The 14,552-nt window shown below is 40.9% G+C and overlaps 1 protein-coding gene across 1 annotated transcript; it reads right to left on the reverse strand.

Annotated features, from left to right (window-relative positions):
- Window positions 1–8,817: 8,817 nt before the first annotated feature.
- On the reverse strand, window positions 8,818–14,474 carry rdm1 (RAD52 motif containing 1). Its single transcript, XM_012827359.3, has 7 exons — window positions 13,894–14,474; window positions 13,571–13,750; window positions 12,079–12,204; window positions 11,512–11,695; window positions 10,511–10,609; window positions 9,915–9,994; window positions 8,818–9,131 (listed from the first exon to the last, which is right to left on the reverse strand). Exons 1-7 carry the CDS (start codon window positions 13,996–13,998, stop codon window positions 9,042–9,044), a joined length of 864 nt encoding a protein of 287 aa, XP_012682813.1. The 5' UTR covers window positions 13,999–14,474; the 3' UTR covers window positions 8,818–9,041.
- Window positions 14,475–14,552: the final 78 nt, after the last annotated feature.

A 14,552-nucleotide genomic window follows, 5' to 3' on the forward strand; every position in this document is an offset into this window, starting at 1 on the left:
ATGGTGGCCTTCTACCGCACCACTATCGAAAGTGTACTAACCTACTGCATCTCGGCGTGGTACTCCGGTTGCACCGCAGCAGACAAGAGAGCCCTCCAAAGGGTCATCAACACAGCACAAAAAATCACTGGCTGCTCACTGCCCTCCCTGGAATCCATTGCCCGCTCCCGCTACCTTAGCAGGGCCAATAACATCTTAAAAGACTCCTCTCACCCAGGCCACCACCTGTTTACTCTCCTGCCCTCAGGCAGACGGTACAGATCCTTTAGAGCAAGGACCACGCGTCTTAAGAACAGTTTTTTCCCGACAGCCATCAGAACTCTAAATACCGACATGCACTAAACACTAAGCACTTTATTGACTACAAGTCACATACCATCTCAGGCACCTTACACATGTGCATAAACAAAGCTGTATTAATTGATGTATTTATTGAAGTACTTTAGTCTATGCCACCGCACTTTGTTCTACTCTTAATGTATATATATATTTTTTGGGGGGCTGTTCCTACTGTTTTTGGATAGTTGTAGTATTGTTATGTTATATGTTGTTGTTGTGTTATATGTTGTCCCTCGTCACACCAACAGGAGAAGCACTCAAAATTTCGTTGTATAAATACAATGACAATGAAGGCTTTTCTATTCTATTCTATTCTATCTGACCAGATGTTCGGTCCAGATATCCAGACATTCTATGCAATCTCTCTGTCCAGACATTCCAAACAGATATTCTGTCCATGCCTCCCGTCTACATGTTACAGACATTCTGTACTCTCATTCTTTCAACTGTTAACTACCTGTCTATACACTCTAACCTTATCCCAGTAGGTTCAGATGATTTAAATGATTTGGCAAAATGTTCATACAATCTCTGGATTTGGGACCAATACTTGTTACAGCAAAGATTTCTTCACACAAGCTAACAAGTCTACACAGTTGGACAGTTGATGTCATCATTACCTGTTCAGTCCAAGCCGGCTGTAGAATGTGGGCAAAGCTCCACATAAAATGAAGAGGGACTTGCCCATCTCACGTACCATAGAATTTGACAGACGATACAAAAGGGAAAGTTGCAGGACAAACAGTTTCAGTTTTACAAAACCACAGTGTGTGTGATGAGCAATCTAGAAATGGAGAACACCTTCAACAAACCGCTATCCAAACTATCACACAAACTATTCAAATCAACACAAACACACCGGAGGGTGTGTGTGGGCTGTTCTGCACAAGAGAACACAAGGAACTAGCCACTATGCTTAAGATGGATAGACGTGAATATATATTTCACATTATACAAACATTGAAAAAAATTACAACCCACCTGCTCATTGATCTGCAATCAATGTAGGCTATTACATTGGTAACTTTTAGAGAATTCTTGTGTCAACGGACATTTCCGTGCAAGATTCATTCATCTGGGATTTCCCACGAGACTGGAATGAAATTTGGTTGAGATGCAAAATAGAAAGTGGCTGTGGGCCGCGATTTTCTTTTTCTGAAACCACCATTCACAAAACTGTGTGCGTCTTGATAGCTGGTTAACAAATAATATTTACACAAAATGAAAATGTCATAAAATGTGTCTTGTGTCTCGTTTTGGGCCGCCTAATGTACTAATACATCTTAATAAATCCAGTGAGTGCAATTTCATAATATCCCTTGCATTGTTTACCTTTTTATGACAATTCTGTCACATAACTCAAAGTTGAATTTATAGAAAAGCTTATTCATGGCATTGTGCATTAAATTCCAACATGGGATGATTGCACAGTGGGCCTATCTGGCCAAGGGCCCCGTTTCCCGATAACGATGAATATTGGCGGTTACAAGTGTTTTATGGAGTGATGCTATGAAGGATTGCTGATTTTGACATGCGTTTCTCAAGCACGTGACGCGAATGGCCTGCTGTTAAGTAGGCTACTTAACGGATGCTGTCTATGTAAACAGCGCTGAAAAATCAGGTGATGTCATAGCTGCCTTTCGAACTTCACAGGACTGATATGCTAATTGAGTTAAAGGGGAATAAACTTAAACATCTGCATATCTAACTTAACAATAAACCATCTCCGAGTAGACATATGCCACACACTCGCAAATATGCTAATGGTAAAAAGTATAATATGACACCGTATTCAGATTTGTTTGTTGCATAACGTGTCAACATATTAGGCCTATAAGACTTCCAACATATGCCTGCTATTTGCCTATTTGCCAATTGTAGCCTTCAGCGAAATGCATCCTGCCCGAGCAAGAGCACTTTTGGGTATCTTTGAAGAAGGGATTTGAGGATAAGAAAAGGTCGAAAAAGATAGTGAGGTGGAATAAATCAATAAAGGACATGTTCTTATTTACTATTTTTCGACGTATTATTCATAGTAATGGGTTTTTCCCCCAAATATTTGTAACCATATAGGCCCAATCACGTTTCTCAGCCCGCTGTGTGCATACACAACGTTTATTAATGAGATCCCTTATTTGGCCAGACCGGGTGAACAGTTAGGTGACACACATGTTAGAACTGTATCCAATGACAGTTAAAGATCGTGAATATAATTTGATTAAACTAATACTGTCACGGGTAAAACACACCTAGTGTCCTAAACTGTAATACAGGCCTATTATTACTACTACTACTATTATTATTATTATCATTATTATTATTATAACAGTAAATGCTGGTAGGAATTCAAAACAGGTTTACTTTAACCTCGTGACAACATGGTGCACTAGACAATTTGTAAAGGTTGATGGAACTAAAAACGTCAAAGCCACAGAAAGCAACGAAATGAAATAGACTGTGCCAACCACAAGTTGCCCCAAAGGTGAAAACCGAAAGACTGACCGAAAACCGAGAGTTTAAATATCTCAGAGTCTTGGCATATCAAAGACATCTAACGGAGTTCTTAGCTCACTGAATAGCTTTATACTTGCACCGGCTCTAATAATGGCTTCTGGGAGGCTCTTTCTTTCCTGTTTAATTGTGTTCTTCGTCGACAGTGTTTTGTCGGAGGGGTGCAGGTGGACGCAATTTCAGCTTGGCAGGAAGAACGAAGAGAGCGTGTTACTACTTACAAAGATGGTGAGAATAATTTGATGTCCCGTAGCCTATAATTTTCCTTTTTATCTTCCTAATGCAACATGTAATCTCATAATGGAAATGCCATCTTTTGCAGGGCGGACACTTTCCTTTTGGATGCTTGAAAGAAAAGAGGGAGCGCCTTTTCCCAGCGGAGGTGTACACGGAGGCACAGGTAGGCTTAAGTCTTTTGAACACTCTTACGTCTGGCTCCCTTTAAAGCCACTTTGCTTCGGCGTCATATGCAGACCGATGCTCTCAATAAGTAGCACTTTGTGGCACTATACCAGCCGCTTTGCCACATCACATAGGTATGCCAAATGACGGACCATTTGCATTCTGATGTCCTACAGACTAGGCCAACATGTGTTTCAACTCAGATTTTCTTTCAATTCAGACTCGGGTTTATTAATAGAACGAGATTAAGCGGTATCATATAACAAGGATCTATAAACTCTTAGATATAAATAATTGGTTTTGCCATTAGGAGTAAACATCAATTGTGATTATACGCTTTAATCAGTCAATTGAGCCAAAGCCTAAGCCTGGAGATATGTCTGCCACAGTACCAATGAAGGGCCCTGCAATAATTGATTACCCAATAGACCTAATATGTTCTGACGCATTTACAGAACGCAGATGTCGCCGATCTGGCACTGGAGGCCCTCGGATATATTTATGAAATCTTCCAGAAAGACCTGAGCAAAGTCAAGACAACATGGACTGAGGATCTTGAACTGTTTAGGAACATCTTAAGCCGTCAGATCGTTAACCTGCAAAAATGCGTAAGTCTGAAAACGAATAGCCTACATGTCCTATTTTAGATGTATTTTACCAATACGAATAGGGACAAAACGTTTTGTGTGTGTTTTTACAGGTGGGAAATAAGCGCTCTTCGAATGCCAGTGCAGCTCTGAAGTCATATTTCGAGAAACTGAACGCCATCCTCACAGAGAAGGTAGGCATGCTGTCGCCGCAAAGACTGCCGCTGACCAATTGCTAAAATGATGCTTTCTTTGTAATTCTTGGTCTTGTTAACTCGTACAACCATTCCAGGTGTCCGGCCTCAGCTGACGTTTGTTTCACATTTTGTCTTTCAGGAGCTTAGCTTGTGTGCATGGGAGATCGTGAGGGATGAAGTCCACTTCAACCTTGTTCAATTGCATGCTTTCCTGGAGAGCAAAAAGAAAAAATGAAACCAAAAAGAGCCGATTGAGAATTGAGTTGTTGTGCATTCATACATTCATGTATTTATTTATTTATTTATTTATCCATCTATTTATTTATGTATCCATCTATTTATTTATTTATTTATGTTTTTATTTATTTATCCATCTATTTATTTATGTATCCATCTATTTATTTATGTATTTATTTATTTGCATGTATAAACCTGATCATCATAAAGGTTTAACGCAAAATATGTTATATTTATGATGATAAATTCAAATAAACTTTTATATAACAGGCGAAAATGTGTTTCATGCACTTCATACTTTCATGCTACCTACATTTAAAACAAACAAAGCAACCTTTTGTTCAGGGAGAAAAATACATCCATAATCATTTTAAGGCTAATACGTCTGGCTGCATCTGGAACTAGGATGGATCTGGAGATGAACTGTAGACCTGAAGCAAATAACAATAATATGGTATTATTCGTTGACCTTTAGCATTATCATTATTCTGTAAAGGTGAAACATCTAGAAAGTGGAGTGACTCCATGTTGCAAGTCACCCTAAGACCATCTCATTAATGATGTTTGTTCACTGTGCCTCAACATCTGGGTATTTCGTGGTAATTTGCCACTTTTTGAGGTATGTTCTTATTCCCAACTAGTGTTGGTGTCATCGTCAAATTCATTTTGATGATACATGGCGATGTAAAGGACATATGAACACACCTGACGTTTCCACTATCCGCCCAGGCTATGCACTGTGAAGTTTAGTCGTTTTGTGGCATAAAACTCACTAACAACTAACCATGTCTAATATGAGCCCCCATGCTATGTGAATTTTGCATGTAAGTACACGTCTTCCCCCAGGAATTAAACAGTATGCAATTGTCAATTCAAGCTCCACCAAGATTGAGTGTCCAATACACCAGCCCACACACCAAAGAGGGTAGTCATCACTATCCAGACAGTGGCTAAACATCAGTAGATATAAACATGCGCACCTAGCAGTCCCAAGCCCTTCCCCAATAGCCTGTTGTAAGGAAGAATATAAATCTGTACTCATCGATTTGTACTCACCGACCAGTACTAAAATCCAAGACTGAGGCAGTTATAATAAAACAACAAACTCAAACGATTCAAACACGTAGGCGAGGCACCAAGTCTCTATCGGCCAGTGTGGCAGGCACTCGCAATGTCGTGTTCAAGCGCGGAGGTTGTTCTTTGCAGGCCCCGTCTACCAGGATCGCTCCTCAGTGGCACTCCAATGATGCGCAGTTCCTTAAACATACCTGTGACACACAGGTACTACTACATACTAGGCACACATCTTTGGGGATTTGTTTGATATGAGTGGGCTAGGTTACGTTGCTAGGGTGACAGCTGCTGGGTTTTTGGGGACCTTTGACAAACAGAGGGAGAGAGACACACATACGCACGCACGCGCACGCACGCGCACGCACGCACGCACGCACACACGCACACACGCACGCACACACACACACACACACACACAAAGCTGCCAACTCTGTGTACCCTCTGGGGAGTTGTCACCACTCTCACCACACCTCTCAGTCTAATCATAGAATCTAATCATTAATGACACACAGAGAAACATGTATTTATGTCAGTCTAAACACTGTATAAAACACTCAGATAGTTTAAACATGTGTCACCAAGGTAGATTTAGCTCATGTGACTAAGATGAGAATAGAATAGAATAGAATATATATCTCTACAGTTCACATTGGGATTCACCAATACTGGTAAAAAAGCAGAGAGATGAATAGCCTACAAATACAGGTACGTTAAAGACAGAAGAATGTTGAAAAACTGGTATCACCAAATCCACATATCAGAACAAGATAGTCAAACATTAAATTAAAACGATTATCTCTAACTTGTGAGTACATTTAAATTATTCTGCTAAAATATAATGGCAGATAGGAAAAGTTTTCTTTTACACTCACAAATAAATACAAATCAATAAATATTCTTAATGTTTCACAAATGAATCCCATATGAAGTCATAAACTGTAGTTCACTGTGTTATATCCTGTCTAAAGTCTAAACTCAGGTTCAAGGCGGCTCATTTCAGTCTTTAAGACTTAATTTGCTCTGATGTCAGGGTCATGGTTTAGAGAAGCATTTGTTTTTCTGATTTGTACCTCACACTGTTTCACGTGTTAGTAAATTACTGAAAATTCCTTAGGTGAAACTATGTATTTCTGCTGCAGGCCTGAATTCTTAACACAAAATTGTTGACGTTCAGTAATGAACACGCCCCAGAAAAAACATCTAACGACGACGGGGGAAGGCCGCTTATAGGCAAAAGCAGTGTCGTTATGCAGAAGGTTTTTCGGTTTCCACCCCGCAGCACGTCACACCGGATATTTCCCAAAATGAAGATCAAGACTGCCATCTAGTGAGTATATTTAAAATTACAAGTACGTAGTCAAAGTCAGACTGTGGATTAGTTGAAAGAATGGGCGATTGCACTTGATCAGGCAGAACTCATTTTAATATAAAGAATATAATGGGTTTAAATATAGAAGAAAGAAGGTGATTTTTGTAAATCATGCAATGGTGCAAAATGTTTTGTGTACCTTTTCCCTTTCTTGTCCACATACAAAGTGGCATACGTGACATTCACAATGCATGTATTTATAAGGCAATATGCTGTGCTTCAAGCCAGAAACATGAAACCCGTTTCTAATTGTAGTAAATCCATGGATGTGGTTTAATATGATTATGAACAGTATGAAAATGAGTCGACATTACTCGTACGTTCTTAATAACATCCTTACATCAAGATTCGTAGTCAGCAGTATTAGAGGCTGAGCATCAGAGCTTTATCTCTTCAGATGACCAAATTACCAAAATTAATGAAAAAAAAAAAAACATACAAGCAAATTGATGTAAAAGTAGAATTAAGCATACCATCTGTCCATAAACATAAAACAGCTAATAGTCCTAGCTATAACAGTAAAAGTCAGCAGATGGTTGTTTAACATTAATCTGCAAAAACACATTCTCTGTGCTTTGGTGAGGGCCAAACTGGGCCTGCCAGGGGATACAGTGGAGGCCATTTCCATTGCCAAGAGGAAGAGCCACACCCAGAGGCATCTGGCAACCATTGATCAGGGCTGGTGTCACCTTCCTGCCCCTCGGCAGTATGCCGTCCGTTCTGAGCACTTTGATGACCTGGCTGGTCTGAAGAACACTGCTGAAACCTTTGGGTTTCCTGCTGTGGTGAAGCAAGAGTATGGAGCTGGTTCGGTTTCTGTGAAACTGGTGGAGAATGAACATCAATGTGAGGAATATGTCCAAGAAGTGATGGCCCTTAAAGCCTTGGATCCTAATGGTGGCTTTGCATCCAGTCCAATGATAATGGGGTATTTTGGAGGTGACAAGTATGTGGTGGACCTGGCGATCTTCCAGGGAAGGCTGCTCTTTGCCTTCCTGTCTCAGTGCGGTCCCTCTATCTTACCGTACTTTATCAGCTCCTCCCACCTCATGCCCTCTGGCATCAGCCAGGAGAAGGAGGCGCAGATGGTGGCTGCTGCCTATCAAAGCTGCCTACACTGTGGTCTAGAGAATGGAGTCTACAATGTTGAACTCAAGCTTACAGAGTGCGGGCCCAAACTCATAGAAATCAATCCACGCACTGGGGGGAATTTCCTGCCCACTTGGATAAATGAGGTGTACGGTGTTGATATTTACATAGTGGCCTTCATGATTGCCTGCAACATACAGCCTCAGGTTTGGACCCCTAAACCAAGAGGATACTTTGTTGGCATATCTTGTCCAATAAAACAGCACTACCGTGCCGTGGAGAAGACACCAGGATTTGAAGCCATTCTGAAGGGTTTGACAGACAAGGGTTTTGTGAAATCCAGCATGTTGTGGATGACAGAGCATCGGTCGCCACTCTTAACCTTGCAATCTTCAGTACAAGGAAAGAAGACGCCATCAGCAAGATGGCTTCACAGATATTTAGCATTGATTCTGAGGAGTATCCTGTGAAGTACTTCCTGGAACCTTTCCTGTAGTTTCTCATAGTTTACAGTATCAAGTATAGTTTTACATGTCAAATGAATACCAATTGAATGAATACCAGCAGGTTTTCTCCACCCTAATATTTGTTTGTTTGTTTTTTTTGTTGTTGTTGTTGACTGGAAGCTTCAGCTCCTTTGCTCAATTTCAAAATTCTGGAATGTTGTCATGATACTCACATCTGTAACTTTTATAGGAAATTGATGATTATTCTCTTTGGTGGTAGACCTCTTGAGGATGAAATATACTGGCATGCTCTCGATGGATATTATGGGTATAGCCCGAGTCAAACACTTTCCTGGGTAATGTAGGTTGTTTTCCACCAGGTTTCCGCTACATAAATTGGTTTAACATTTTTACATAAAACTGCAACAGGTATAACCTGGTGGGAATAACCTGGTGGGGAAAAGACCTCCAATAAAATACCCAGGCAATGATAAATACAGAATATTTCAGGATCTAACTTTCCGTTTCCAAAATGTTGAAATGATTAATATCCTTCGACATTGTAATACACTTGCCAGACAACTTCCTTTATTGTACAATCTTACCATTCAAAATAAATAAAGAAACAAACAGGTTTCAACACACTCAAAAAACGCTCTCTGTAACATTACCAATCACACAGTAAGTAGAAAGCCTCCTCAAGCTCCAGGCTCAGGAACGGATCCATGCCAGATCAGGGCCGAACGTGGGGCTCCACGTCCTCATGCTTCATGTCTTCAGTCTTGCCCGACTAATCAGTCCCATGCATGGTGAAATCCCAGGAGACGTCCTCCTCATCCTCTCCAGCCGCCTCATACTCACTCCACGGTATATCATTCACCTGTCATCAAAGGAAAAACACAAACGTTTAGACCTTCTAGCTCATCATTGGATTTACATTAAACTGAGATTTTGAGCAAAGCCACGTTAAATATGACATTCAAAGACATTTTTACTGATACAGCTATGAACTTTCATAAGCACCCGGTAACTAAAATGAAATAAGACAAAGAGAGAGAGACTGTAAAAACGCAAGATGAAAACAAGTTCAGACTGCAGGCAAATCGGATTTGTTTCTCAAATCAAATCTCCAGAGATAACTGTCCAAACTGTTATTTGCAAGCGATCAGATTGGATTTGTGAGCCCAGAGATATCACTAACTTGTCAGCATGGGTTGCTGTGGTATCGACATAAGCGTCAGTAACCACTGTAAGTTCCTTCCAGCTTTGCCTGTCCCACAAAGTGTCAGTAGACAATATATTTTGGCATCTGTCCATGGACTTTTGATCTCCATAGTGCTCTCAAACAGTATAGAAGCAATGAATCAATCAATGTACTGTAAGTTCTTTGATGCTTTTCTTTGTTACCAGTGGGGCTCTGCTAATAGCAGCATGAATTCTAGCACTCCCATCACTCTAGATTTAATGTTGTCGTTGTGTCCGTGCGACACTTTGAAATCCGATTTGAGCAGATTTGTCAGTTTAATGATTCGAAAATAGTTTGCATCAAAAATCCCAATTTGAAACTGAATTTTAATTTTTTCACACTACTGTGCGAACAAACGCCAAGCAAAGGATTTCACCTTTCCCGTTCAATCTGCGCTGAAGTGGGGTGCATCCATACCTTTATGATTCCTTCCACGTCACCATCGGGGAGAATTTCATCAGGATCAATCCTACACTCGACTGCGATTTTCCCATTACCTTCAGTGCACAAAACGAAAACCCTTCAGTACTGTGCAGATATTCATTCCCTCCACAAACATCTAATCTAATATCAATCTAACTGCAAGTTTTTTGGAACAAAATAACTACAAGTATTCAGTACTGAGAAAGACATTGCAGCTGCCTTTTAGGTCATATGAAAGCGTTATCATGATGAGCCATGTGCAAAGTAACTCCGTGAACATAAATCAGGTTTATACTCCTGTCCCATAATGAGAAAAACATCTTATTTTCAACACAACAATCATATCAATAGAGTAAAATCCACTAATGTTGACGCAGTTTCTGCTCACGACTACCTCTGACAAGGCCAGTCTTCAAAATTATATCTGTTTTATTATAATAACGATAATGTGATATGAAAACAGGAACAAACTCATGAACAGGAAGGCAAGCTACTGACTAACATGCAAAACATCTGACATATATCACCAACCCAGAGCCATCAGAATAGCTGATGGCTAACGTAATGCTGATATGGCATAAAATACTCACCCAGAACAATCAGGAGGACTTTCTCGAGTGCATTCACCACTGCTTTGTCTCGGGCCCACCTCTGGAGTTTCCCCCTCTTCCGGAGCACCTCCTCTGGCCCTGAGGGAGACAGTGGTTCAGCCGCGGCAGCTACAATCAGCCTTCAGTTGCACCAAAGTATTTATGAGCTGCGTGTCGCTAAAATACACTCTGCAATTTGACCTATAACAATGACATGACTTTAAAGACACAGTTAAAATAAGACAGTATTTCTCAATGTTACCAATGATTCTGTGCAGCAGTTTGGTTCATTTCAGATGGGGCTCTTTTTTTTCCAGCCTGAGCACAGAAATGTTTGTTTTTCATTGCTTATTTCTAACTCTATTAATTTTGACAATTCAACGGAGTTCAACGGAGTTGTCCGAGTTTCCTGAAAAAGCAAGCCAGTGGTTGTAGCTGAGGCGCTCACAGACTACTTGGGGTCGTGAATGAACCTGAACTAACACAGAGATACCGGAAATCTTGTTGAGGTGTATTTTGAGTATCTGTTAGTAGGAGTATGGAGGGGGGTGGGTCTGGGACATCAGACACCACTGTTGAGCCTTCTGGAAGTGTTGTGGGCCTAATTCAATGAAACACTGATGAAGGAAGGCGCCTGCTTAAAAACCCCAGCGAAATGCTCATGGAGGCAGCTATGTTGTTGTTATTGTATCCTGCTGCTCAGGTTCTATAGTTGGGCAGTCCTGTTGTGTTTAGCAGTTGTGGGATACAGAAAGCACTTGTCTTGTGAAGGACGGCCTTTATGGATCCCGGGTACAACATGCAGCACGTGCTGCGGCGGTCAGCAGCCAGTTGTGCATTGTTGTTGCATCCTGCTCCTCAGGATCTATAAGGTTATTTCAGGTCATCAGGTCATCTATCTACAAGCCACCAATAACCGTGATCAATTTCAAGATTATTGGACGCGAGGCCATCATTCAAGGGGGTCCCAGGGCCTGAGGCCCATGTTCCCAAACACTTACGTTCATCTCCATCCAGGGGTTCCTCTGTGACTCCGATGCCCCGGCAGCTCATTCCATACTGGGGGAAGGTCACCTTCGCCATACAGCCATATTTGAGGAACAACTCCTGGCTACCACCCCTGTCACTCTCCAGCACGCCAGCCATGCCAGTCCCAGCTCCGCTACAACTGGAGAAGTCCTTCATCTAACCAAAAAACAACAGTCAATAGGAAAATATGACAGACAGAAAAACATTGTAAACAAGTGAAGTTTAACTACAGGTCAGTGGTAGGCCTCTGATGTTGGGGAAGTGAAACTCACCCACATGTAATGAAATTGCCTGCCTGAGCACTAAACTGGGTTAATGCATTGCACTGGCTCTGCTGTTCTCACTAGACTTATTATGGAAATGATTTGTGTGAAGGAGACAAGTTTAGTAAACACTTTACCATAGCATGACTCTTCCTCTAATAGCCCAATGAATCGATTAGCTTTTCTTAGACACTATGAATTCATCAACCGTTTAACACTAGCTATTTCATATCCCAATGTGTATCCATGTGAGTTCAGTGAGATCTTGCTCCTTACTGTGAGGATCTGCGTGGACCAGCCATTGAATCCCAGGTAATGATTGGCCAGTTCCTGGCATCTAGCATTGCTAAGAGGTCTGGCATCGAAGGAGAAGGCTGGGTTCACCCGGGTGCTCATTTGGACCTGAGGTGACAGAAAACCAATATTCAGAGGTTACATTATTTACCTTTTCACCGTGTTTCAGACAACTCAATTACATAAATTAATTCAAATATGATCGGGAATATCAAATGAAATGACCAAAATGAATGAAAAAAAAAACAAACAAGCAAATTGATGTAAAAGGAGAACTAAGCATACCATCTGTCCATAAACATTAAACAGCTAATATAGGCTAGAGACAAACTGTCAAAAAGGGCTTTAGTTTTTGAGATACCCCTACCGGAGGTAGAACTAAACCCAACCATGTTTTTCTCATCTCTAAGGTCTTGCCTATATGAAATGGATTCAGCACAACCTCACCTTTCCAACAAGCTATCATAAGTGTTTCTATGACAGTCCCTGACAAAGCAACTACAAAGTAAATGAGAACATTCTGCATAGATATAATTTTTGCATGTCTGGTTATTTTATGTATGTGTTCCTAGGTCTTTATAAACTCCTCAAAAAAAGTTCGGAAACGTTATTTCGGTCGATTATTCCTCCCCTTTAATAACACCAATTGGTATTGTATTTTATATCGTTGGAAAGCCTGATTAGTCACCTTTACAACGAGGAACAACTTGTAAGGACCGTGCATCCGTGGAATGAGCAATACAGCTAAGCTAAATGTGCCAAAATCCCCTGCAATATTCTTCTGTTGGTATTCACTCTCGTTTTGAGTTGCTTGGTGGATTGGATGATTGCACTCTCCCACAGTAATAAGGAAAAAACAACACATATTGGCCATTTTACACTGTCAGGGACCTCAGTAGCGTGAGGGGCAGTCATTGCAGGCTTCCTGGCAGCCTTATAAGCACGAAGGCTGGCCATGTGCAGTCACATCTTTTCAAGTAGGTAAAGCAACATCCTGACTGCAAGCATGTCAAGTTTCAAAGCTCTCAGATCTTGTGTTCTCAATCTGCATCAGTTTATGTCTTAACCCCATACGGCCAGGCTATATTTTAGTTATTTTTTAGTTTTGGGGTGTATAACAATATCTATCAATTTAACCATTTTTGCAGTAAAATATTTGTATCCACGAATCCATTTCATATAGGCAAGACCTTAGAGACGAGGAAAAACATGGTCTCATCTCCATCCAGATCTCAAAATGTTGGGGCCATTGTCACTAGCCTAATAGTCCCAGCTATAACAGTAAAAGTCAGACCAGGGCAAATATTTCTCCAGAGTACCTGAACATTCCTGATGACATTTTCCTTACACAAGATTAATACCTAGGCTATTGACAGTACTGGACAAAATAATATCTACATAGTTTCAGAGTATAGGCCTACATGTAGCCTACTGAGCCCGTCCATTCAGTGAGTAGTGTAAATAATGACATTACTTTAACAGGTGAACGCTGGAAGAGGCATGTCTTGTCTGTAGCCCTCTGAGCTTTAGACGCTTGTGTTGCGGAGTAGAACTTCACCATTGCATAGAATCCTGGCTTGGCTAATGTGGCGTTAGGACACACCTTCACGATGTAAAGAGCTCCGAAGGCGGAGAAGACATTCCAAATCGCTTCCTGCACATTTAAAAACAGTAGGCAGTAAGCTCTTCTCCCTCCGTGTAGTAGACAGTTCATAGTACGATAATATCTGTTAAGTTTATGCATAGGACCACAGATATAAGAAGAAACGGTCTTATGTCTATGCATGGAACACTTACATAAATATGGGCTTCAGAATGTTCCGGGAGGATATCCCATACGAAGAGTGTTTTGTTGTTCTCTGTTGGTACTCTAAATTCAATAATATCCACCTCCATTTCCATTCTTGAATAGAACCATTTTCTTGTACACTACCCTACTCGATAGCTGCACACTAGCCTACTCGGTAGTTGCACAGTCTTTCAAGACGCGTAATCAAAACTTTTCATGCTGTCTTTTGTGAACGTTTTAGGCTACTTCCGCAACTCTCTTCGTGAACAAAATTCCCGCGCTGCATTATTGTCGCGTTCGAGACAACTCGAAACTCGATTTTGTCGAGCTCCAACTTGGAGAATCGCACTGAAACCATTTGGAAGTCTAACTCAGAAACTCCAGACGTAACAAATAAAAACAACCCCTGCTTCAGTGAGCTGATATTATCAATGGCGGCATACATACCTCGCAGAGAGTTAGCTGTGTCAAGGGCAAAACAACGTTTACTGCATGGGAAGATGTGTGATGGGACAGTGTGTAAAAATGTTCAAGAAAGCAGTTGTAGCCTACATTGCGAATACCAAAAACAAAAAAATAAAATAACTGCTCTCTTTTGAGACTACTACGGCTAGACATGCTTTTGAATAGAATGCGTTAAAGTCGACGCAACTGGGAAAGGAAAGAG

Source organism: Clupea harengus, chromosome 1 (assembly GCF_900700415.2).
Source record: "Clupea harengus chromosome 1, Ch_v2.0.2, whole genome shotgun sequence".
In the NCBI taxonomy this organism is placed as follows: Eukaryota; Metazoa; Chordata; class Actinopteri; order Clupeiformes; family Clupeidae; genus Clupea; species Clupea harengus.

Coding starts and splice junctions, on each gene's coding strand:
- rdm1 (XM_012827359.3), bottom strand. CDS start 13,998: ATGGAAATGGAGGTGGATATTATTGAATTTAGAGTACCAACAGAGAAC. Junction 13,751..13,893: donor ATTCTGAAGCCCATATTTAT/GTAAGTGTTCCA, acceptor TTAAATGTGCAG/GAAGCGATTTGGAATGTCTT. Junction 11,696..12,078: donor GGTCCACGCAGATCCTCACA/GTAAGGAGCAAG, acceptor TTTTTTGGTTAG/ATGAAGGACTTCTCCAGTTG.